Source organism: Falco naumanni, chromosome 8 (genome assembly GCF_017639655.2).
Source record: "Falco naumanni isolate bFalNau1 chromosome 8, bFalNau1.pat, whole genome shotgun sequence".
Lineage (NCBI taxonomy): Eukaryota > Metazoa > Chordata > Aves > Falconiformes > Falconidae > Falco > Falco naumanni.
In genome coordinates, this window is record NC_054061.1 from 6,187,242 (window position 1) to 6,214,199 (window position 26,958).

General features: G+C 39.2%; 2 protein-coding genes across 2 annotated transcripts in view; one reads left to right on the top strand and one right to left on the bottom strand.

The window, feature by feature from the left end:
• Positions 1-14,622, bottom strand: part of ADAMTS2 (ADAM metallopeptidase with thrombospondin type 1 motif 2) — a 261,540-nt gene extending 246,918 nt beyond the window's left edge. Inside the window, exon 1 of the mRNA XM_040602875.1 lies at positions 14,332-14,622. Coding sequence (XP_040458809.1) covers positions 14,332-14,382 — 51 coding nt within the window. The 5' untranslated portion in view covers positions 14,383-14,622. The remainder of the gene's footprint in view (positions 1-14,331) is intronic.
• RUFY1 (RUN and FYVE domain containing 1) lies at positions 11,444-26,888 on the top strand. Its single transcript, XM_040602876.1, is given in 19 exon segments — positions 11,444-11,724; positions 15,032-15,205; positions 15,535-15,652; positions 16,310-16,411; positions 16,741-16,864; positions 17,300-17,358; positions 17,976-18,041; positions 18,688-18,757; positions 19,711-19,812; positions 20,241-20,342; positions 20,344-20,358; positions 21,001-21,168; positions 22,659-22,756; positions 23,054-23,173; positions 23,914-24,043; positions 24,839-24,933; positions 25,362-25,410; positions 25,591-25,668; positions 26,156-26,888. Coding segments are annotated over 19 exon segments (2,082 nt in total). The 5' UTR covers positions 11,444-11,456; the 3' UTR covers positions 26,300-26,888.
• The last annotated feature ends 70 nt before the right edge of the window (positions 26,889-26,958 follow it).

Below are 26,958 nucleotides of genomic sequence, written 5' to 3' on the forward strand. Positions count from 1 at the left end.
GCAAAATGAAGCATACGCTAAAGTTAAGTATATTGTTAAGTGCCACCTATAGAACATTGCTTTCTCAAACTGAAGCAAATACAGATGTGCTTGCCAGCTTGCACAATTCACAAAGATTAGATTTCTGTATTGATGGTCTTCTATAAACAGGGAAGAAAAATGTAAAATTCCAACTAATTAATACTTGACATGATTTAAAAATAATGCATATGGGAAAATTAAAGAGGTTTTTTAATTCTGAGAGGGAGAGACTTACTAAAAAATAAAAAGGAGTGCACTGAATTTTTAACTAAAAAACAAAAATTCCTTCCCTGCAACTGAAGTAATTTGTAATTTCCCATGGAGAATAAAGGCCCCTCTCCCAATTACCTGTTTTTATCCTTGCACTGACTCTGCCACTCATTTGACCCTCAGTGAGCTCACTCAACTCTCCAAACTAGCAGAAAAATACTGAAGTGTAGTTTTTTGGGGGTTTGTGGTTTGTTTGGGTTTTTTTTTTTTTGGGGGGGGGGGGGGGTGTGTGTAATTTTCTGATCATTTGGTTTGATGAATCAGCTCATGCTAGTGTTAGATGTACCTGAGCCAAACAGAAGGAAGATGAAGGGAGGAACATGCTGCTGGGAATGAGGCCGCGGAAAAGGAGTAAGAAGTTGCATTGCCCTCTTGGAAGTTGTGAGCTACTGCACTGGCTCAGACATAATGCAAGATTTAGTACAAAAAATGAACTCCCACAAACCTGTGCAGGAAAACATCTGAGGATATTTTGTTTCCTACAAATGATTATCAGTGCTAATTCCACCTCTGCTTCCTATGCTCCCTAAGAACAGTGTATGTTATATTTGGTCACATTCCACTTTTCAGCTACCAGCACCTATGTACTCTACATCTGCCCTGGACGATAAAGGTTTTCTGGAATTTTGAATAAAAGTAACAGTAAGACTCACAACTGTGATCATGAAGAAGGTCCCTACCCTGATAAAACTTCCCAAAGCAAATTCTTAACAGCTTTCTGTGGCTTCTGTCCTGTTAATAAGTATAAACTAATGTTACTTCACAGAGATTCAGATCTCCTATCAATTATTCACTGTGGAGATTGGAACTTCAATTAGCAAAATCTAAAATCACTTGGTCACATTATGGTTTTTTGTTTCCTTCTCTAAAAGCAGGGATCATATCTTTAATTAATGCTAGTTAAGTTCATCTTTATGAAGCAATATAAATTTTAGCTAAGAAAGCAATGTGATCATGACACCATCAACTCTGCTCATTTAGGTAACATAAGGAAGGAGATAATTACAAAAAGCAGAACTGAGAACAGAGTATTCTGAGGCTCCAATTTCAGATCTAGGCACTACCTCCACCCTATCACAAGACTGGTTTTAATAAATTTCAGAGACACTTTAGCCACAAGGCAAGTATCTTCCTTTGGACTTTGTGCTCAGTGGGTCTCAGAGCTGCTCTAGAAGTGAAACTTTACATAAAAAGTAAAATCAGAAATCAAAGAGGTCACTGTTCTAATTCTGATCTAAAATCAAAATTAAAAAGTTGGCTAATTAGGAAGCTCTACAGAGTGTCATAGTCAAATGAAGAGAGATCTAGATCAGAGATTATTTTTATAAATAGTTAACTTGCCACCTAGGTCCCTAGATCCATTATTTTTTTGTATCTGCACTAACTGGAGACTAGCTTGAAAAAAAAGTTATTTTTATGCTAAAATCGTGGCAATGCCTATATTAGGAATCAAACTGTTTTTTCTTAAATTGGGTTTTACAAAACACAGGCACAATGGTAAAAAAACGTAAGTCACTCATATAAGGAAAAAAGTTTAAAACTTTCCTCTATTATCATACAGTCCTAGTCCTCTACAATTTACTTATCAAAAAGTTGAAATATGTTCAAAATCCTCTCTCATATCCAGTCAAAACTTTGCTGTCTTTCCTTTCCTTCCTCTTTATTTTGGGATCCATCATACCTGTATCATTTCTTAAGCACATACGGATTTTGCAGCTCAGCTTCTACAAATAACAAATAATTAAGATACTTTATTTTCAAAGACACGTTGTGAGCTGAAGTTAGAAGCCTGTGGCAAATTTAGTTGGTTTTGTTAATGAAAATTTATAGCTTTCACTGTGAAACATTTTCTCTATGACCAGACATAAAAGTAACCTTAACTGCAAGCACTCCAGTTCTACCGCAGTACTTTACAATATCTCTTTGTTAAAACAATAGCATTAATATATATTTACTTACTCAAACCACATTAGCTCTGATTGTGCCAGGAATGATAAATGCATTTAGTAACACAGTAGGAAGTTCCCATTCCAAACAGCCTGCAGTCTAAGTGGACAAAATGAAGGAAGATAGTGACTATTTTGTAGAAAGAAAGGCAAACTTCTGAATCATGAACAACGTAAGTGTTAGGACATAAATAAACTACCATAGATTTGGGAATAGAACAAAGATCTTCTAAGTCCCTCTCCAGTGTCTTAGCCATAAGGCTTCTCCTTATGAATAAAATGCAGTATGACTTAGTATTGAACTTCAAAGTTTTTTAATCAAACTGTGAAGCTTTATAATCAAGTAGTATTTGTCTTACATATAAACATATTTTCTCCAAAAAGCAAAACCAACTATTTTTTGACACCATGCAACTCTTTAATGACTTTTCAATTTACAACTATAATGCAGCCAGCTGTGACTGCCTTTATATCCCATTTACTCATCTTTTTCAGCAGCATATTGATTTTCTCTTTTACATGAAACTACTTGTGGATTTTTCAGAAACAAAGAAAACATTAATAGTAAACTGAAATTTGCTCATCCTGGGAATGGATGCCTGATTGGCAAGAACCATCATATTTGGAACTTACGGAGATGCACCTGAAATGCCATCCTTTTGTAAGAGTTCCGAGACAGCAATGGTAACACACCAATACAATACTGTGAAACAAAAGAGATTTTTTCTCTCATTTACAGACTGCATACGGCAACCCTGAAATGGTTAAAGACCCAAGTAGGGCCTCAGTATTACGTGAAAGTTAGCACCTTGGGTGGCCTTATGCCCTAAACCATTATAAAGCATTGACTCAAGGGAGATCAATACCAACATATCCTGGCAGTACTTGAGTTTGGAGCTTATGAAATCTGACAAGATCACAGCTTGAAATGGTAATTGGCAGAGAATGGCAGGATTTTTTATTGTTCTTATTATACTTTAAAAATAAACATTTTGTTTATGTTTATTGGAAAAACAACAAAACTGTTTAACTTCAGCATTTATTACTATTTTAGGGCCTCACATTTTTCTTCTGTGCTTCAGTCAGTAGGGTCATTTTCAGATGAGAGTTTGGGGGTTTTCTTTTGGTTTTTAAGAGGGATATTATTCAAATACAGGTCTAGAAAATTTTGCTACAGTTACTAATACTGTATTTCCAAGCAGCAGTCAGAGCAATGTGGAAAATCTTCTGGAATTAATAGAATAAAGAGGAAAAGAAAAGATGGCAAGACACTGTATCTTAACAGCTGGATGCCAATTACTACTCTCTGTTAACAAAACACAGCCATCTACCGGAGGTGTCTTTGTCTCCCCACTTGCACAAAGTGGCAATTCAATTAGAAATCTCTTCCTTTCACACAGCTCAAAATTTTAAACAAGTTTCACCTAAAAAGATTAATGTTCTCCACTTCATTTCATTGAAGCCATTATTGTGCTTCTTTATTGCCACCCTAGCTATTATAAATTACGGCTTTTGCACCATTTGATAAATTCTGTAACTTTCATCTTTGTGTGCTTTTAAAGCTCACCCCTGAGAAGGAGGTCTTCTGTATAAAAAGGAACTATCTTGATCACGTGAGATAGTTTAAAGAGATCTGTATTACATGAGGTGAGGTGTCAACAGAAATCTGCCATGGTCTGCGCTTCTGCTAAACGCCACCTGTAGCACACTAAATATATTTGGCATTATTAGACCCTTCTAATTATTTTTCTAGCTGAAAAATTTGCAGTGCTTCCTTGGTTGCTCTGTTTCTCAGGTTTTAAGGAAGGAAGTTACATATGCCCATATGACAATACCGCCAGCATTCAAGGTTCAAAATATGTCAGGAACAGCATAAATTGAGGCTCTAAATAGAACAAATTTGAAAGAATCATTTGAAGGCTTCTGGGGAGAGTTTTCTTTTGGGCATACAAGCTTTCAGTCTACATTCAGAACATGTTTTCTTTTCATTCTCCTTATCTAAATATGGCTACTTCAGAGCAACTCCTAATCATGAAGTCCCTAATCCATTGGTTACTGGAAGCTCTTGGCATTTACCTCTTTCTAATTCTGGTCTTTTTTTTCCTATGCATTTACTGCTGGTATGATGCCAGGAGCCCCTATGACTGACAAAAGATGAGAAGGATGTTTAAGGTAAAGCTCTTCAGTAGTAAGTCTGTCATCTGTTTTACTAATCTGCCATGTGGAGTCCCTGCGAAGAACTCAGGGCAGACAGAAAACTGGGGGTTGAACACAACATCCATATAGCAAGCAATTTTTCAAACACACAATTTGGAAAATATGAGCTGTTTCAGTGCATTAAATTAGCAGAAAAACTATTCACTTTCGTTGTATTAGTTTTCTGCCAACTCAGTGCACTGAAATGGCTCAGCAACCCAATAACCAAGGGAGTCAGGGAAAGGGTTTGGCCAGAGGCAAGAGATAGCAACAAGGCAGAGAGCAGTTAGATTGCCTTAGGCTGCTAGAGAGCTACAGCCTTAATTTCCTGTCATTTTTTACCTTTGATTGGTTTATAAAGAGGTCAGATAGGGAGCAGTTCTGTTGTAAGGAAATGGGAACACACAGCTGGAGGAAAAGGAGAAGAGCAGCACTCTAGTGGCCCAGTTTAGATTAGTTTAAGCCACTGGAGTCACTAGTGCCCTATGTTTTTCAGTTCTGTTTCCAAAGATGAGATGCTTACATATGATTGATTCCCTTGAACAGAGTAGCAAAGATACTTCTAAAGGTTTGTTGGTGAGAGATTGCTAAGCAATCTCACTGTTAACATCTAACCTGCCAACTCAAGTTTCCATCTTAATCTTGAAGCATGGAAAGGCCTTAAAAGAAATTAGCTGAACTTGTAATGTGAGGGGAACTGATAACAGTGAAACACTAAAGCTAATTAAGCTATACACTTGCATTATCCAAAAGCTTAGGTTTCCCTTTTTTTCTGTGAGTAATTAAGGTGCTTTTGCACATCTGTAAAACACCTAGTTCATATTTTCCCTCCCCCCCCTAAGAATTCCTATTGAATCAAAGGTTCTGGGAGTTACCCTTAAATGTGGCAAACCAACTATCAGTTACAGCGCTGCAAGTATAAAACCTTTGAGGAAAGAGAGGGGAGAGACAAGATATTGTTTCTATTAAAAACAAAACAAAAATCTAGCTAAACATTTTTTTTACTTCACTTTTGGTTGAGGCTCTCTAGAGATCTTACTAATTAGTATGCAGTGGCATTCACAAACCAGAAAACAGAGACAATCAAAGGCAACCAAAAAGCCAGGAATTGCATTTTTCACAGTACCTGTTGTAATCTTTTTTAACGGTTTACTGCATTTCACAGATGCAGCTCAGTTAAAAGACCTCAGTTACTTGTGGAGAAGACTTAACCAGTTTGTGCCACAATCTGCCTTCAGGTGCACAGCTGCAGTGTCACCAGAATTGTGTGCAAGCACCTAAATGTTCTTTAGTATCTTAAATGGAAACAAGATTATTTTAGTATTCCTATTGAAGAAGAAACCTACCACTTAAATATGTTGTAGGAAGCTTAATATCCTTTGCCTAATTTCTCATTTTTCCTTTTTGACTGGAGCAGCAAAACACTCAGTTATCTGATATGTGCAGTACTTTGCAAAAATTTGAACTCTTCTACAACTCTGCCATTCTTAGAATACCATTGTCTAGTAATTCTAAAATAATTTTGCATAATTTCTGTTGCATACAGTGAACTTGCAAATTCACAAAGCTTTTCAGAAAATGTGTAGTCTAGAGCAACAAAACTTGCATCTGCAATTGGACAGGAAGAGAAAGACAGAAAAATACTGGGCACTGCTCACCACAGATAAAGTGATTGTATCATGATTTTTTGTAGCTGTGACATAGCAAATCATCCCATGTTATTGGAGGTGGGTGGAATTCTCTTTTAAGTAGAAGTCTGAATTTCTTTCAGCCTTCATGTATAATAGATTAATTTTTTTAATGAACTTCCAATATTTTATTTTAAAATATACAACTAAAATAACTAACAATATTTTTGTGTAGCATAAAGGTGTTTTTCTAGACTTGTCTGCAAACTATATAATGTATTTCATTGACTTATCATATAATATCTAACAATGTTTTCTTCTGCAATTTGCAACATTTCTGTTACAGTAATATAATATGAGCCCATTTCTTCAGCTAATTAAGTCACATGTAAGTATTCTCATGTGTCTTAGTTGGAAACCGCATTAAGTAGCAAAAATGTCAGCACATTTCAAGGATACTGCATTCATATCTTAGTAGGATTCAGCCTGTAATCATGTTTATAATTCCTTTGACCCTAAGCCCCTCAGCTGAGTCAATTTACACCATTTTTCTAAAACCTTCAAAATTATACTTGAAACAAAATTATCTGCAAGCGATAGTAAAAAAAAAGCCAAGCTAGTAAGAGCCAAGAAAAAAAAAGAAAAACCAAAAAACAACAACAGATAAGATGTGGGAAATGTAACCCAAAACCATACAGGTTATGAAGTCTATAAATTACACTATTCAAACAGATTTGTTCTGATTTCTGATTATTCTAGACCAAATTATACCATTTATCCAAGCATCCCAATTCTTGTTAAGTGTTTGGAATGTTATGTAACAAATTTTAACAGACCGAAATCTTATGTAAAATACTAATCATTTCATAATCCCACATGAAACTATAACTGGTACGTGACCCTGAATTCATTAACAGCCAGAATTACGTTAGAGAATATTCCTGGACACATACTCAACAGTGACAAGTTGAACCTCCAATAAAAGCTAGTTAGGCAACTATGTTTTCTCCAAATGGCCTCAGTTAGCACAGCTTACATTACAGAGCACTACACCTTCAGGGGTTGCTCAGGTAACCATCTTAGCTTGTTTCTTTTCCTATTTTAAAAACTTTGTTCCAAGAAAGTTTTTACAGAGGCGTTGTGTTGTTGCTCAGTTCTGTTTCCAACAGAAGACCATTTAAAGATGGTCTCTAAAATCTACATGATTTTTAAGGCTGGCACAAAAATATGGTATTTACAGCCCCTGCTGGGAAGGTGACACCTTGTGAGCTATTTGTTTTTTCCCCCAAGTAGCTTCACAACACGGTACTTGCTCCGTGCGTCCCCGCTGTATGCTGGGCGCAGCTCCATGGATAAAGTAGTAGCATAGCATCACCTAGTGGGAAGTTCTGCTTGCTGCCTCTCTTTTTACAGTACAACAAATAACGTTCAATAATAAAAAGGAAAATTGGTTTATTGTTTTTACCTGCTTTCTGATATTGCACATTCCAGTCCATTATATTGCTATCAAAAGCTTGCTCCCTCCCCAAAAAAGCAGTTCAGAGTAAAACAATGCAAATACTACACTTTTCTTCAGACTGTCATGCGATATATATCTGGTGAATATTTGGTCTTAACCAGCTGATTTAAATATATACTCAGCTCTGTTGCTGTTCTTTTGATTCCATGCTAATATCTGAACGCAAGTTTCTCTTCAATACCCTGCTATAGCTTTTCCTTTATTTACTACAATAGCACACATTTCCCCTTAATGCTATTTCCATTTCTTCTCGGTGACTCTAATGACCTTTGAAATCAAACAGCTGATTCTTTCAGTAGTAATGAGGATTCTTTTAAAGGATAGCACTAGCTGGTACATTGGAATCAGGTAGCATAAAGTTGTAGTTTTTAAATAAAAAGTAACAATTGCTTTGACTCAATACAGGTGTGATGACACAACTGGAAATAATCTTTTTTAAAAAATATCACTCTAATTAGAAGTGATTGGAAAGGATGTTAGCTGATTAGCTGCACTAGAGGTAGAACAACAGCTAAGACTGTTGCCTCTAATAACTGAATCACTGTTATAATAGGGGAGTTTATTTACAGCTGTGTAATTTTTTTAAATGTTGGTTTGGGGCTGGTTTTTTTATGACTTCCTAGAGGAAAATGTTACCATTTCCTGTTTTTCCTCCAATAGCATTCACTTACCCCAGTGCCCAAGGGGAAGAATGATTCAGTGGTTTAAGGAATGGGAAGGGAGAGAATAGTCCAATGCAAGCAAGGAAACTTTTACTTGTATTTGATGCTGCTTTAATCCTGGAAGATTACTTTTGATAGTTGCACTACATACATGTATACCTATTGGCACCATGCTAACACAAAGTGGTTGCTCAGATCTTGGTAGATCCAGCTTTACTCAGCAATGACTGAATTCTTCTCGTTAAATACTGTGATTTGTATTGCTCAGTGAATTTTCTGTAATATGCTGCTAAACACACAACGTGCCAGGGTGTGAGGGTTTTTTATGTTATTCCAACTATAGCTACACTTGGTATTTATTATTACTAGCTTTTTAAAGGTCAAAAATTTGACTAGCTCATTTGCAACTTAATCTATGTTTTGCTGAGAGAAGCTGTTACAGGAATTCAAGTGTTCAGCCTTTAGCATACAGTGGCATTTTTGCTGATTTAAAATATTTAAAGTGTGTGACTCACTTGAAATGTTAAATGGCAAACAAAGTTTCTTAAAACATTACCTCAAAAACAATAAATCTGAGATAAAGAGCCATTAACTACATAAACTGTCTTGCTAAGTATTACTGCATGAAAATTAACATTCCTTTCAATAAAATATGTATATAATATATATTCTTTTCAAATAATATAGCTTCTTCTATTTTAAAATTAACTATCTTCCATTCTGGCTAGCCAGACTTTTGTCTTAAATGTACAGTTTCCTGATTAAAATGGAATCCTTCAGAATAATCTTTTTCTGTACTTTGAATTCACCATTATTTAAATATTTCAAATGTGAGTTGTTGTTGTTGTTGTTTTCCCTCTCTGTTAAGAAGAGGGGGGACACAGTAAAACCAAACAAGGCCATGCAAGATCTGCATGGAAAAGGAACTGAATTTCACTTAGCTCAGGCAGCTCCATAATTTAGAAGCACCTTATTGATTTCTATGGTTAGGAAAGGCAAAAATAGTAGTGAATGAGTCACTTCATTCCCTGACTAACTTTTCAGTGAGCCCTAGCAATTTTAAGTATTTTTGTGATTACACAGAATTGATGTTTATGGACTCTGGCAGACCCAGTCAAGCCACATAATGGGCTTTCAAAAGAAAACACTGTTCATCTTCACATGAGTAGCGAGAGCTGGACTAGTGGTCTTTAAAGAGTCTACAGTGGTGAAATATTATTATCTGCAGTAGACAGAAATAAAAATAAGCCCAGTCTCAAAGCTAGAAGTGAATGGTATCCCTCCTTGATAAATCTGTGAATCAAAACCAAAGTAACACCACTTTTTTCCCTTTTTTTTTTTTTTTTTTTTTTTTTAGTGTGCTTAAAGCTATATACCCTATGAACTGCATCTTCCTTGGCTGCCCCAAATGACTCCTCAGGAAATTGTACTTTGTAAACAAACCAAACATCTTTAAGTTAGGGCTCACTTACAATGTTACAAGACTTCTTTCTTGCTTTAAAGTAGGAAGTGTGAGGGAAGGGGGCATTTAATGCATCAGTGGCTGACTTCATAACATTTAAGTCATTTTGACCAAACAGTAATATGTGAAGCACAATTAAATTGCATGGCTGTGTCACAAAAATTTTAGCAAATTTCTTATGTACAGTATAAAATTTCCTATTTGATCTCAGTAGACAGCTGAAAAAATGATCAAATGTTTCTGTCACAGCAGCATAAGAAAAGATGATCACAGTCTATGTGGTAGTTTCACTTCACATTTTTACAAAGTAGCTAATCATAAGGCTGTGAAAGGGAGTCTGATGCATCATTATCTTATGGGAGCACCATACTGAGAGGTAAACAGGAGTCTTGGATTGCTCTGATTTTCTGTCACAAAACTTTTATGCCCTAGTCTTCAGATGTATTGAAAAGAAAAGATATAGCAATGCTTAGAATTGTGTTTTGCTTCTCTAGCCAGTATTGCCCTGACTTTAATACTGGGTGGATAGTAAAAGACAGAAAATCAATGTCAAGTCTTTCTCAAGTCACAGAGGTATATTCATATAGTCAACTGCAAGATAGCAACCTACAAAGCTATTAAATACTACTTCCTTATAAACACAACCAAATACTGCTGGAGTCCACAAGATGGAGTAAAACTTATCTCTATTCAACAGAAGTAGCTTAAAGCCTATACTTAGCTCTTATGAATTGTGGGTGAATAAGAGGCTGCTGATCTCTGAATTCTCAACAAAAATATAAGAGCTTCCCTGTGCTTTGTGGAACAAAAGTTGTTAAAGTTTGAGTGTCTGAGAAGCCAAGAAGACTGAATAAATCTTAAAGTAGCTTATAGTAGGAGAACAAATAAGATACAGACCTGAAGATTTATTTTGCTGCAAGACTACTGAAATTGATCTTCAAGTCTCCTAACCCCTTCTCACATTTCTTAAAAAAAAAAAAAAAAAACACAAAACCTAAACTTGGTGTAGCAAAGAAAGGTAGCATGCAGCACCTACTATCTCATGGCTAAATGAGTGATATATCTCAAGCACATACAGTTGCTGGATGTAAAAACAGGTAATAGTAACGTACTAGTAGGCTACATCAATATTTGAGATACCCAGTACGATCGAACTTTTGTACCAGGGTGATTTCAGTTCTCCTTCATGATAGATCTCTTCTACTAAACACAGCCCAAATACAGTAATGAAGTAGCCTTACTGACTACAGTTATTTTTTAATGTCAGTGATGCAAGCAAGCATCACTTTTCACAACGGTGAACCTGTCATACCAATCCACCATTCTAATCAAGCTACAATGAATTGAATTGTAGGCGGACTAATAAAGATCTCTTTAAGTTGTCACAACTTAACTGCACAAATCTGGGTTATCAAAAGATACTACAAATTTTCTAATTGAAAAGAATGTTTGGGAATACTGAGAGCAATCATATCCTGTCAAGTGTATTTTTGTTACTTTTGTAACTTGTTTAAAAGTAAATTCTTCCTTCGTCTTCAATCCCCCCCTCCCCCGAGTCTTTAACTCAGAACATCAAAAGTGCTCAGTTCTGGAAGGGCTTGCCTTACAACCCTGCTTATGCAAGCAGCAGCTTTAAAACCGTTCGGCCGGCTCCCGGGTACCTGCCCTGCAACCTGCCGGCGGCGGGGGCGGGGGCGGGGGGCGGCCGGCTGGCTCCATTGCTCATGACTGGTGTCATATGACACGGTAAAGATGGCCGAAGGGGAGAGGCGCACCGCATCTGCCGCGGAAATAAAAGAAGACTTCGAGATTATCGACAAAAAACAGATTCCTAACGCGACTGAATTGAAAAACGAGGAAAAAGAGAAAACGGAGGAAGCGAGGTGGTCCGCTCCGATCTTGTCGCTGGCCAAGAAAGCCTCCGAAAACTTGGCGCTGAGCTATGGCAGCGCTCTGAAGTCTGCATCTTTGGTAGGATTCATATCCAAACCAGTCAGCAATGACAGCACAGCAAAAACAAGTATGGTTATGCTTATTTAGTAAACTTGCTTTTATGGTGCGCAAATAAGTTTGCTCCCGTAAGTGCTGTTGATCAGTGTCAGTGATGTGTGGTTAATACTTTGACTTTATTTTTTAAAATCTAATGCTGCAGGGTTTTATTTAAGCAAAATTAAAAAACAACACGGATGCAGAACTTAAAAAAAAATTACTATAATCAGAAGAATCCTAAACTCTTAATATAATTAGGGAAATTTACTTTAGTTTTATGCAGTAGGCTTTTACTTGATTCCTTTTCTCCCTCTTCCTTAAAGTTCACCTCAGCAGCAGCCTGACTACACTCGTATGTGATATAACCAAATTGTTATCCTTCCTAGGGCCCTGGTTCAGGGAAGGAACTATACTATACTTCTTGTATAGCTTTTGTGCCAGAAAGTGGACAAGTGAACTAAGATACAGATTTGTTATAAATTACTTTTTAAGAATGCTAAAAATGCCTTCTGTTTAACCACAGCTTGCTTTATTAAACATTGTATTCATAGATATAGAAACCATACAGATTTGTGGAACAGGTCTCCTAGAACCGAATCAAAAGGGCTTTAGTTGAGTTAATATTGAAATTAAATCTCAGTGAGATTTGTAACATGGAAACAAAAACATCCAAATGTAGAAGGAATTGGGCCTGGAGTCTTGAACTTCAGAGTCTGGAACTAGCACTGAGTGGTTCTGGAGCAACACAGCTCATTTGCTAACCGGTGCTGACCTTTTTGTTTTTAATATTAAGTATTTAAACTGGAATTCTGTGGGGATGAATTGTGACTGCATGGTGTAATAAGCTACTGCTGATGAACTTTTTTTTTTTTTGTGAAAATTCCTCAACGTTGCATAGTGAGAGTTTAAGATAAGTTCTGACCTGAAAAAAAATGAGATTTTTGTTTTTCCCTGCATCTTTAAGTCTCACACCAAGCTTCTCACAGATTTGTTTCCTGGATGCTCATCTTGAGCACCTGGGATCTAACCTGACAAAGGGCAGAATACCCTATTTTCTTCAGTTGCATTTGGAACAATGCTGTGAATAGATGTAATTCAAAACAACATACAGTATTTAGCAAGGGGTGGAGAATAAAACATTATTTTGGCTGAAATGGAGCTCCCACACTCAATGGAATTTTTACCACAATCTTTCAGCTTCTTATCTGTAAAGTAAGGGAATATAACACTATCTTCTTAAATTGTTCAAGTATTCAGATAATACGTTGATGAGTTTTATAGAAAATTGCCTAAGAAAAATCTGTTCATGACTTAGATGTGAAATGTGAACAGACACAAAATCAACTATTTTGCCTATTCTACCTATTCATTTGTTACCTTTGACCAAGCTGTATAAATTCAATTTTAAAAAGGTATTTTTAAGAAATAAGCTGAGGCCTGCAGGTGTGGAAAACTAACACCTTGTTCCCTGCTGCCATCTTTTTCCAGAGATTTTATAACCTCTACCTGCTATTTCAGATCTGTTGATCACATGTAAACAGTGCTGCACACTATGCGTATATTTGGACGTATAGAAAGACGCATCATAAAAATGGTGTCTGCCATTGAAGAAACTATGTCCTGCCTTGCAGAGAAGGCCAGGAGCTACAAATCTAAAGAATACAAATCAAGACTTGCAGTCTTAAAGACCAAAAAATTAAGTTAGCTTTTCTTCATGCTTCAGTGTTTTCTGACTTGAAGTGTGCTAACAAGGCATAGGGCTTCAAAAAGATGTTAAAAAAAAAAAAATCTGTTGAATTGAATGAGATGTGAGATTGTGTGACTGCATTCTTAAAGACTGCAGCATAATGTCTGATCATCTGCACTTAGGTAACCCCAATCTTTGAGGCTTGGCTAATATATCTAATACCTGCCTATTTTGCATGTACCAACTTGTACACAGTTTTGCAAAAGATGTACTTGACTGTAAATTCTCAACAGTCTAAAAAATACTGTTCAAGTAACTAGCTTAATACACACCTTATGAAGACACTTGAGTTTACGTTTCTGTTTGTGAAGAACACTGCATTCGCAAGGTTTTTTGTTAGGATTTTTTTGTGGTCTTTTTCTAAGGCTTGTGGATAATACACTGTGTAGCTTGAGCAAGGCTTACAAGTAAAGTAGTCCCAATAAATTAAAAATTCAAATTCAGGAAACCATCAAAAAAAGTTAGCATTGCTACTGAAACATCCCAATACTCAAAGTCACTGATTCTGTTTGTGCAGCCAGTGTTTTCTTGTTCCTGATGTGTAACCTAACAATATTGGCATATAAATTCAAAATATTACAGCCATTTTAATCCTCAGTCTCATCTCAAGACATTATATGCAGTTTTGAGGCATCTGCTACGTTGACTATAGTCATGGATACAATAGCCTACGGAGAAGATCAGACTTTGTGTGCTTTGCATTAAGATCAACTTGATTAGAATGACCGCCTGTTTTCACTCTCCTGATATGGATAGAAGTTTGCTTGGTTTTAATCGTAGATTAACATACGTGCACAGAAAGGAAGGTAATAATGAAAATTAGTAGCGAAAGAGACTTTTGCAGGGTGTTAGTGTTAACAAGCTTGCATGTGACTGACGCAGGGGCTCTACCTTATAGACTCGGGTCTTCTGCACTGCTATTCTGCAAGGGAGTGTGACCATGTTTGATCCACAGGCGACAGCAGGATCCTCCTAACGCAACAGAGCTGGCTCGTAAGGGTGTTTAGGCGGCCGCTGGTCTGAGGTTGGCAGCGTCTGTCAGAGCCTGTTGCTGACTGAAGGAAGAGCGGTAGCCGGCCGCCTGTTTGTGCTCGCCCTCCCTCAGGTCGGGAGGCGGCGAGCCTGCCCAGCATTGGCGGCGGGGAGGCGCCTGCGCTGGGCGCTCGGCTCGTTCTAAAATGGCGCCCGGCGCAGCGTGGGACCCACCCTCGCCACGCTCGGTCTCGCGAGAGTTGGGGGGGCGGCGGCGCTGCGTGCGCTGTCGCCGTGGTAACGCGGGCGGGGAGGGGTCGCCTCGGCCCGCGGCGGGGGCTGCCCTGCGGCCCCGCCGCCCAGGTACGGCCCCCGCGCAGCGCTGAGGCGGCGCCGGGCGGGGGGCGCCGCGGCCTCGCTCCCCCCGGAGCCAGCTCTCGGTCCGCGGGTCCAGCGTGTTGGGGGCGGGGGGACTCAGCCGTGCCTCATACCCAGCTCTTCAGGCGCTCGCCTCCACAAGATGGAGCCCGCGGCGGGGAGGCAGCGCTCTGTGAGGGGGTCAGCAGGAGCGCGCGTCTAAAAGCAGCTTTTCTCTCTCTACCTCTGTCATCCCCCCCAGGTGCGCGGTACCACGCCATGGAGGAGCGCGCCAACCTCATGAACATGATGAAGCTCAGTATCAAAATCCTCATCCAGTCGGCCCTGAGCCTGGGCCGGACCCTGGACTCCGACTTCCCTCCCTTGCAGCAGTTCTTCGTGGTGCTGGAGCACTGCCTCAAGCACGGGCTGAAAGGTGGGCACCCGCTCCCCTGCGTGAGGAGGGGCGGAGAAGCGAGGCCCTGGCGTGGCTGGCCGTGTCTCCTCTGTGACTTCTGCTTGATGTTAATACCCATTGCGTCCACCCTGCGATGCTGATTAGTATTACCGACATAGCTGTGTAATTGCCGCCTCATATACCCAGTATTTTGTGCCTCCTAAACTGTCAAAAGTATTTTTAATGCCCCCTTTTCGCTGACATGCTAGGAGCCAGTAAGACAAAGTAAAGCATGGACTAAAATTTGTAACTCTGGAGTTGGAAGCCTGTCACTTTTCCTCACAAACTTCTCTATATGCTCCTTTTAGCAAAGAAGACTTTTATTGGACAGAACAAATCGTTTTTTGGTCCTTTGGAACTAGTGGAAAAACTTTGTCCTGAAGCGTCAAATGTAACAACTAGTGTTAAAAATCTGCCGGAGTTGAAGTAAGTCGATTGTTGGGGATGATGCATTTCACCTGTACTGCTGGGAGAAAGAATCATTTGTGTAGTCTCCCACCTTCCTTAATGAGATCTTGTTCCCAAAGCAAAAAATAGGGTATGTAGGAGGCATTGACTTCTCCAAGACATAAGGAGGATATCTCAAAATATTCAGGGCTTCTGATTCAGACAATGCTGTCAGATTGAAAACAGCATTTGGAAACTTCTATAACCTTGCTAAAAATAACTGTAAAATCTTCACAGATATTTTCTTTCCTCTTCTTCCCCTTGCTTTTATGACTTTGTGGCATTTTGTGCATGTGCTAGTAGTATTTAATTTGGGTAATTCAGGATGATAGAAATAGACTAGTTTTAGTGGTAGGATGGAACAATGATTGGTTTATGGTGGTAGTTGAAAATATGTCTGTCTTTCGAAGTTGGGAAGACTTCACATATACTTTCCCTTTGCTAAAGCAGTGGATATACTTTAATGCTTCTGTGTTCTGGAGACAATGCTTCCTTTCCCCAGGGATTTTTATTATTATTGGATTTTTTAGTAAATAACCTTCATGTACCTTTTTTAAGGGAGAATTTTGAATTGCACAAATCTACTTAATAAAACGCTTTTTTTTTTTTACCAAAACACGTAACTTTTCATTTTAGGACTGCTGTGGGAAGAGGAAGAGCTTGGCTTTATCTAGCACTCATGCAAAAGAAACTGGCAGATTATCTCAAAGTACTCTTGGACCATAAGCATCTATTAAGGTAACTACAGGCGTGTGTACGTTGTGTTCAGTGAATCACTGAAACCTTGCATTGCTGTAGTAAGAGGTCATCAATTAACCAGTTTAACTTTAAGCTTGTTCTTGCAACCTGCAGAAGAGCAAGTTGTTAATTGTTTTTGCAGTGATCTTACAGAGGAATGAGTATTTTCCGTGAGAGTTCTGCATCTTCTGCCTTGTGCAATACATGAGTTAGAAGGGACTGATCAGCTGAGCTTTATAAGGGCTACACTACTGTTTATATGATTTCAGTGATGAAAGTACCGTTATCATTGTTTGATGTGCAGTGATGCCTTATAATATTTCTTCTAGTGAATTTTACGAACCTGATGCGTTGATGATGGAGGAGGAAGGAGCAGTCATTGTGGGTCTGCTAGTTGGACTGAATGTTATTGATGCAAACCTTTGCTTGAAAGGAGAAGACCTGGATTCCCAGGTGAAGATTAAAACTTAAATAAAATCAATAGATAAAAGATTCTAGTAGAATTAAGCATATCCATAAATACTTTACTGAGATGGGTCCAGAATTCTGTCCAGAATGTCCTGTATTGAAGATTGTCATGCTTTCCATGTTGAATAATAAAAAAAAACCAAAACAAAACAAAAAAAAAACACATAAGCATCCATCTCTTTAAGTAGGAGTTTATGGAAAAGCTGTCAAAACTAATAACTACTAGGAAACTGAGCACACTGAATATGGTTATTTTGATGCTTTTATGACAACATTAGCTTGTATGTTTGCTTCAGCTAGGAAGAATGTAGGTATTATCTGTCTCTCTAAACTTTGTATTTCAAAAAATCATAAGTAATGTCTGCTACTATTCAGAATTGCACTGTGAACATGTGTTAATATCTTAAATATATTTTATAGGTTGGAGTGATCGATTTTTCCTTGTACCTTAAGGAAACACAGGACAGTGATGGAAAACAGTACGTATGATGAATTAGTGATTCTAAATTGTTATGTTTTTTGTAGGACACGCTTGTCAGTCTGTGGGAGCTCATGAGTGCTAGAGATCTCAAACTCTTTTAACCATCCAAAAAAAGAAAATCTGAAATAGATTTTGTTAGCTACATAGAAGCACTAACTTTCAGAGGTTGAGCCCATGGTATTTGAGAGTTTGTGGGTTGAACTGGGACCAAATTAAGAGCACCAAAAGTTTTGGACTTGTGTTTTTATTTGGTTTGAGGAGACATGATCTACCAGATTACCCACAGTTTCTAAGCACTGTTTCAGAAATGCTCTCAATTAAATAGCTGTCTTGGTGGGAGAGATCAGTTATGGAGGGGGAAAAAAGTAATTTTAGGTGAAATGTCAGGTGAACCAAGAGACTGCAACTGTTGCCATCAGTGTATCTAGAAGCAGCTGAACAGCTGCTTCATCTCCCTGGTGCTTCCAGTCTAGCTCAGGCACAAGTATTTTTGTAAGAAAAGGAGAAAAGATTTCAGCTCCATTTGCATGTCTGTGCAGAAGACCCTTGTACAAACAAACATTTTAGAATAAAGGAGTTTCTTCTTAACCAATAAATTCTCACTTTTACAACTAGAGATGGAGGGATTACAGCTGTCCTTGACCAGAAGCATTATGTGGAAGAACTGAACCGACATCTAAGGTGGGATTTCCGTCTGTTCTAATATACAAACATTCATCCTCTTTAGCTTTTCCAGTATGGCTTTGAATGTCTCTGGTGTCAATATTGTAGACTTTTGTCTGATACTGAAATGCCTTTTCTGATTATTTCCCAAAATCTTAGAAATCTTAGTTTCATTTTGTAATCTTACTCTTTTGATGGCAGATGCAATGCAGAAAACAAGTCTGTGTAGTAACAATTTACTTTTTTGAGACTTATTAGTGATTAACAAAATATTTTGGAGCTACTTTTTCAAGAAAAAACTATTACAAGTGCATCTGGAAATTCATTCTTTAGAGGAAGAGTCTCTGTTCTTCCCCAACAGGTTACTCAGTGACAGGAGCAGGCCTCACTCACTTACCCTCTTGAACTTGAGAGGTGTTAAGTCTGCAGAACCCAAACTAGAACACAGCTGCCAACTAATGCGATAGGCTGTCAGCTGTAGGGAAATGCACGGTCCTCTCGGTGCTTAAGAGGGACAGGTGTCCTTCCTCTGGGTTTTTTGCAAGCTCGCCAAAGTATTTCATTGTTAACAATTGCAAGATGGTGATGGTTGAGGATAAGAATAAATGTTGGAACATTGGCACTTCTTTTGCTGTTTTTATGCATCTCTCTTTCCTTGCTGCAGTTGCACAGTTGCAGATCTTCAGAACAAAATAGACTGTTTAGAAAAGACCAATTCAAAACTCCAGGAAGAGGTTTGTGTCTGGTCTGTTAAACATTCCTCATAGCTCTTCATTCTTCATTCCTCAGAACTCCCTAAGAATATACCTTAGACCTAAAATATTTCAGTTGAAACTGCTGAAATGTGGGGGATTGGTAGGACTGGCATGAGTTGGCACATTGGGAAAGCTCTGTGCAAAGCTTCTACATTATGCTAGCTGTTAAAATGCTTTGGGGCACGTATTTGGTAGACAGGTTTCCTTAAGTTTTTTGTCTTGCAGTGGTGCTGCAAAGTACCCAAAAGTAATCATACCACTATAATGAACATGACTTATCCCTCTTCTTTCTCCACATACATGTGTGTATCTATTTGTCATGTGAGTTAAATAGAAAAAGAAAAGAAAAAGAACCTTCAATTAGGAAATCTTTCCTAGCTGGGAACTGAAATAGAATCCAGCAGCATGCATGATACTGCTGGTTTGGGGTTTTGTGGTGGTGGGGTTTTACGTATATATATATATACACACATTATAGATATTTCAGAGTGTATCTATGTAGTCCAATTTCCAATACTTTTGGGGATAGCTTCACTTGAAAATGCCATAAGGTTCTACCAGTGAATGTCAACCCTGCCTTGCCATACAACTTCTAGTTCATACCAGAAAGAATACCACAGATCTTATTATCTGTGGAGGATTTTAGCCTTTTACACTAAGGATGCATTTCTTTGCACAGTTAATATTTAAAAATAACTGATGAGGGCATGGAGGAGGAGTAAAGTGAACAAATGTTGGTGGGCTTGTTAATTTAGGCTGTACAGTGAGTGTGGCTGCAGAAGGGTCAGGCAGCTTCTGGGGAGAATGAAAGGGACGAAAAGGGAAGTGAGCAGCACACCTGCTGCAAAGGCTGAGCTACTAACTTTAGAATTCCTCCAGATGTTGCATGCTTGTACAGTGATTAAATACAGATACATTCTCTTTGTAAACAGCTTGCAGCAGCAACTGACCGAATTGGATCACTTCAGGAAGAGCAGCAGCAGTTGAAACAACAAAATGAATTAATTCGTGAACGGAGTGAAAAAAGTGTAGAGGTGGGACACCTATTTGATGGTGATGAGGATCCTTAAATTCAATGATATCTTTTGATCAGCTGTAGTTGGTGCTCTCAAAAGCACTTTGAACTGGAATGCTAAGCACACTTCAGCATGCTACTGCATAGGTCGCTGTTTATGTGTACAGTCTGCACAGGCGTTAGTTTTTGCTGTTCTTTACTACACGCTGAAACACATACTTGCCTAAGGGAAAAAGCATTGAAAGTGTTAGCATGTTTTCTTTTTATTTTTACTATGTTATTTGAAATTTCAGCTTATTAACGTTTGCCAGCTTATTACTGGTAAAACAGTAGGATTTTACTTGAAGTAGCATATAAAAGTATTGTGTTGCATACAAGAACTTAAGGCCTACTTTAAATACATAGCTTTGTGGTCTTTTGTGGCTTTTTTGCTGATGATTCTTGCAGGTAACAAAAGAGGATACAAAAGTAGAATTGGATACTTACAAGCAGTCGCGCCAGGGTCTTGATGAAATGTACAGTGATGTTTGGAAGCAGTTGAAAGAAGAAAAAAAAAATTAGGCTGGTAAGGAAACTTAACCATAGAAGTGAAATGAAAGATACGGGATTCTGCATACTTTGAAGCAGCATTGCAAATATAAGATGTACGCTGTACACTTTTTGCTGCTACTCAGAATTCATAAAGGAATTGCAAGCAAGGTGCTGGATGCTGGTTGTTAACAGTGTCCGTAAAGAACTGGAAATTGGGGCTTTTGGAATGCTAAAAATAAACGATCTTTCCCTGTTTAAGAACCTACCAGCATTATTACAGCAGAGACTAAGATCAAAACACAAAGAGAGGCAACTGTCTTTATGGAGGAAAATACGGTATATGCACAACAGTCACTTGCACAGTAAACTGCTCATTAGTGACCTAAGTCAACCCAACTCCAACTGCTAGGAGAAATGTGTCATTTGACAGGCTCATATGTTAAATGCTGAGCTCTACACTTCATGACAGCTGGTCTGCACCCTTGCCCTGATCTGTAGAGCTGAAACAGTATTTTTGTCTTACTTACAAAATATTGAGACCTAGTTCTTCTGTAAAATCATAGTTTGGTATTATCTTAGAGTAACAAATAGTTTCTGTGTGGGGTTATTTGAGTTTTGAAAATGCTTATCCCTGACACATGACTACGTAGCAGTAACTAGGAAATCTCTTTGTAAGGAACTAGAGAAAGAGTTGGAGCTACAAATTGGAATGAAAACAGAGATGGAAATTGCCATGAAACTTCTGGAAAAAGATACTCATGAAAAACAAGACACTTTAGTTGCACTTCGCCAACAGTTAGAAGAAGTGAAGGCTATTAACTTGCAGATGTTTCACAAATCTCAGGTATGTACGTAGTGGAGAATAGAAAAAGTAGCTGTAGTGGTGGTCTTTACATGTTAATCATGTATCGGGGATGTATGAAATAACACTTAGATGCAACAATTTTCTTAAGAATGTATTTTTTAAAACTGTAGGAAGAACTGTTTAATTTTTTTTATTATGCTTCCATTATTGATATGCTATTGGATATGTTTGGTAGGAAAGGGGGTTTCTTTGAGTATGCCACATAGTGTGCAACAAACACTGAGACAAATGGAGAGCTCCCTCAGGGGAAAAGGTGTTTGCAAGAGTCCTTTGTTCTAACCGCTGAATGATTAGTCCTTTAAGAAATTACAGCAGCCAAGAACTGTCTTGGTTCTCCTTCCCATCTGTGTTGTCTTGTCTTTCATGTGCACCATATTTAACACCATTTACCATAGAAACCAACAATAAGAAACCAATAGTAAACTACTGGTTATTTTTGTCTCTCTACTGCAGTCTGTACCCACACGGTCAGCTGAGTGCTATAGCTGGTGGAAAGGCACCACTGGTTTGGGAAGGGAGGAACTCTGTGGTCAGGCTGGCCTCTGGAGCCACCAAAAAGTTGTGGGAGTTGTTTAGGTATTTTGTTGCACCCAACACCTGGGTCTCCGGATGCAAGATGGTTAGGGAAGCAAAATGAAAAACGTTCTGCTTTCTGGGCCTGTCTCCCTTCCTTGGTTTTGCCTTACCCTGGTTTAGAGTTTACTTTCTCCATCCTTCGTGTCATGTCTGTTGCAGAGGCTTGGGGATGTTTTTGTGGGGGGTTTTGTTTGGGTGGGTTGTGGTATTAGTGTTGGTTTAAGCAAGTGATGGAGTAGTAGTATTCACACAAAATACACAGAGCTTGTCTCCATTAATGAAATAAAAGTTTAACGACTTCCCCTCCCATACCTGGTACCAGAAATCTAGAGGGGATTTCTCTCAGTTTTTATGGACTGTTTCTCAGTGTCTGTTCAGGCTTTATCCAGGCCTTTGCAAGGCAGTGGCCAGGGAACCCCCGGTGCTGAGGTACAGCTTTGCTTTCAAAAGCAGTATTTATTGCCGGGGGGGGGGGGGGGGGGGGGGGGGGGGGGGGGGGCGGGGGCGGGGGTGTGCCTTCCTGGTTCCATGCCCACTGAGTACAGTGATTACATTCAAATAATTTAGATTCTTATCCTGTCAATTTAATTTGATAATTTCTTTTTTCCACCTCATTTCTAAGGAGAAGATTTTTGGCTTGTAGCTGATCATGTAGGCCAAAACTTACAGTTAAGCTTTTTTTCCTGAGCTTTTAACAAAACAAGTGGAGGAGTGTCAGCTCTGTCATTATCAGCATTTTGTTTGTACGTTCCAGTACATTCCAGTTCGGCCCAGGCATGGCCTGTAACGTGCTAAACATTCTTTATCTAGTGGCAGACTTTCATTAAACACACTTTGTGCTTTAGAAAACTAAAATGTATTACCCTGGAATATCTATTCACTTATTCCTACAGAATGCAGAGTGTTCATTACAACAGAAAACTGAAGCAATATCCTCTTTTGAAGGAAAAACGAATGAGATGATGTCCTCTATGAAACAAATGGAAGAGAGGTAATAAGTACAGACTCAAATCGCCAACACTGAAGTCTGTTGAAAGTTTCCATCTGAAAAAACCTTTTTAGGTTTAAAGACATACTGACTTTAGTGTAAGAACAGATATGACTCTTGCTTTCAGGGTTTTTTACAGAAACAGTCGCTTTCAGAAGTTTGGGGGTTTTTTCCTCCACTAGCATTTTCAATTCAAGCTTTTATAAAGAACAGTATGATAAATCTAAAAGAACAGAACAGGAGGGTGTAGGTAAGGAGCATGTGAATTGACAATGAATGTATGTATTCCTTACTTTGTAGATTGCAGCATGCAGAAAAGGCGAGGCAGGATGCGGAAGAAAGGTGCAACAAGATGAAGCAAGAGCTTGCTGGCAGGCTTGACACTTGTCGGCAACAGATGTCCCAACTGGACAGCAAATGGTATTTAATCTGATCAGGACTTTTTCCTTCCCTTCTGCCATTTCTTTAAGAAGTGCCTTCTACTCCTTTTGTGCTGAAGTCTAAAGAGGGGTAGGTCTGAGCTGGGTTCAGCAAGTATTGATGGATCTATGCAAGGCCTAGGGATGCCTGACACTTCTGTATGGTGCAGTCAGCATGAGGATTTTGAAATGTTTTTTTTTCAGAACACTCCATTTAGAGCATAGAGTGCCAGTAGAAATCTGGCTGTTCTGGCTGGCAGCAGAGCTTTCAGTTGCTTCTTTGCTAAATCAGGAGCCAGGTGTGGTCATGCTCATAGGCTGAACACATAAGTGACTGTCATCTGAACGGATTGGGGTTTTCGGAGGGGTTTAGGGGTGTGTCCTTGGGGACTGTTCAGACTTCAGGGTACAGTATAATTTTTAGATGTGGCTGTTTAATCACAGGTAGTCAAATATGTAATGGTGGGGATTGGTTTTGGATTTTTTGGGGGGTTCTGGGTTTTTTTCTTTTTACTTCTAGCCATTCATTGCTGCTTGTTTTCTGTGACCTGAAAGTGCTAGTACAGTTTTTTGTCTCCTGCTATAACATCCCTGCCGTTTCCTTTCCCAGAACCTTTCCCTTTCCTTTCCTAGGTTTTGCCCTCTTTTGGACAGTGTTTCTTCTTATACTGTTGCTATCCTTAAGTGCTATAGGATATTTTTCTGCTATATATTTTCTTAGAATGAATTATTTTTAAATAGCTCAACGCTGGAAAAGGAGTTAAAATCTGAAAAGGAACAGAGACAAACTTTGCAAAGAGAACTGCACCAAGAGAAGGATGCTACCACTCTGCTTAAAACAGAATTGCAGCAAATGGAAGGACTGAAAAAGGTATGCACAGTGCAAACACACTCCATGTTCAGGATTAAAGCTGACTTAGAGTGAGAGTGATGTTTGCCTCTGGAGTAGAAGTATTTCTCGTGTACCACTGTCCTGAGGGGTTCCAAAGCCCAGCTGACATAAGGTGTCTGCACATGAAATGCTAGTACAGGGCTCAGGCAATGACGGTGGCTTAGGAGCCTCCTGAGCCACCTCTGGCTCCCTGCCCTGCCCGAGGGTCAGCAGCTGAAGCTGAAGTGGGATCGCTGGGGTTGGGAAGCTCATCAGCTGTCCCATGGTGAGCTACCCCTGCTCAGGTAGGAGACGGCAAGTTTGGGGCTTTCAGTGACTGTGTGAAGTCTTTCAACTGTTGTCATAAAATAGGAACATGTTTTTAAGCATTCAGAACAACTGAATGTGATTTATTTTTTAAGCACAAGCATTCTTGTTAACCCAAAGAGAGAGTTTGCTCCTGTGTACCTAGTAGTTCAGAAGACAATTGCACACCAGTATCTCTCTAATACGCTCGTGTGTGGGCACAGGACTGCTGCATTCTAGCTATGCTCAGGGATGTTTAAAGCCTGAAAAACTTCTTCCACTTTCTGGTAAATAGTGGTTAAATGATTTTGTTGTGTATGCAGAACCCATGGGTAGTTCACCCATGTAATTCTAAGAATCAAGCCTTAGAAAAAGGCAGCTTTGTAAAGGAGCTTGTTCTTGTGAACTGCTCGGTTAGTTGGGACAGATTGATCTGGGTTACAGGTCAGACAGTGCACACAAAAAATTATTTTGTGCTCGATTTTATAGGAGCTGAGAAAACTGCAAGATGAGAAGCAGCAGTTAGAGAAGGTCTGCGAGGAGCAGGAGCAAGCTCTTCAAGAAATGGGACTTCATCTCAGCCAGTAAGTTCTAGGAACTGAACTCCTGTAAGTGACATAACCTGATGGATGGAGTATCAAACTAATGTTAGTAATTTTAAAATGCATCTAGTTATAAAAATCAGCAAACCTGAGAATCTTAGGGAGGCAGTTACTATGTATGGGAAACTAAACAGACATGAAATGAAAGCGAGGGAAGGTCCTCGCATGAGTAAGCTGTCTGAGATAGGAAACACGACAGTAAATGCTTCATTCTTGCAGTGGAACCGTGCTTTGGGGCAGACCTCCAGGTGACCGGGTTCCCTGGCTGTACGGAGTGTTCGGAGCTGTACAGGGAGCTGACTAATTAGAGTTTAGATTCAGTGGCTGGGCAGTGGAGTGCCAGGTAAAACCGAACACAACTAAATTTAAAGTCATGCGGAGGGAATTTACTATTTTTTTTCCCTCCCCAGATCAAAGTTGAAGATGGAAGATATTAAAGAAGTAAACAAAGCGCTAAAGGTACTCTACATGTACTCCTGGATATTTTGACTAAACATATGCATTTAACACCTTCAAATTTCACCATGATTTTCCTACTTTAAAAGATGGCTTTCGAAAAATACCAACAGTGTTGGTAAACTGCCTTTTGAATTTTGTTTTATGAATTTTATTTGTGAGGTTTTCATTTCAATTTTCTAGGGTCATACCTGGCTGAAGGATGATGAAGCAACACACTGCAAGCAATGTGAAAAGGAATTCTCTATCTCAAGAAGGAAGGTAGTGGTGTTCAGTGGCTTATTTTTTTATTACAGATAACAAAAATGCACTGTTGCGTATCTTGCTAGGGAAGACTGACACTACTTCAATTCAGATCTTGCTGGCATGGTAATTACACAGAGAAGTAATGTGGCATTTCCCATCCTAAAAATGTTCTTCTGCTTGGGCACTTGCCTTGGTAGGGAGTGGTTACGGGCTGTGTTCTCTTGTGCTGCAGTTCATCTCCCTTCCCTGTGGAACGGTGGGCACCGAGGGCCGCATGCTGCGGGCCCTGCGCGGTGCCTTTATCGCAGGGGATGCTGCTGGCTCCTGCCCTGGGTTGGACCCAGCCTGTGCGGAGGGCACACAGGCTCCCTGCAGGAGGGAGGGCTGGGCCCGCTGGCGATGGGAGGGTGATGTCAGCAGACTCTGAAAGCTTTTATAAGGCCCAGTTTCTCTCCCTGATGCTCACTGAGCTGTGCTTATTCTCATCTCACTCTGTTTGTAGCATCACTGCAGAAACTGTGGGGACATCTTCTGCAACACCTGTTCCAGTAACGAACTCGCACTGCCATCGTATCCTAAACCTGTCCGTGTTTGCGATACTTGTCACACTTTACTTCTTCAGCGCTGTTCCTCTAATTCCTCCTAAGGCATTCATGCCCTTGACAGGACCACTTTAATGTTGGAAAGTAGCCATTATTTTTTTAATTCTGAATTCCAGGTATCTTCTAGGCAGCAGACTGCCTGGTCTCTAGTGAGAGCATTGTAAAATAATTTCTAGGGATGATGCAAGCTAATGTGTCTCCAACTGGAATACTAATTAAGAAAACTGTATTGACTGTAATGTCCCTTAAAGTTCTCTATAAAACTGAAATGCAAGTTCACTTTTCTGATTTTTATAGATATTTGTATTAAAATTTGTATATGGCATTTCTAAATTTATTTGATCCATGTAGCCATCACCATCTTGCCACACATTAACTTCAGTTCCTCTGCCTCTTCACGGTAGGTGCTGCTGTTCGTTTCACTGGCGCATTTAGTGTATAGTTTTGTATTTGCTCTAAGTACGGAGAAAAGTCAAATCTATGAATTACCTATAGAAAGAGCTTTATGATGAGTGTCAATGAATGTGCCTTCTGTTCACCGCAGAGTCAAAAGCTACACCTTGTACTTGTTCTGGAAGTCGCTGTGCCCACAGTGCGGGAGTTACACAATAAAGCCTTTTGCAAAAACCGAAAGCAAGACCGGTTCTGATTTTTAACAGCCATCAGTGATGATGCTGGAAGACAGGTGGCTGTGCACACAGAG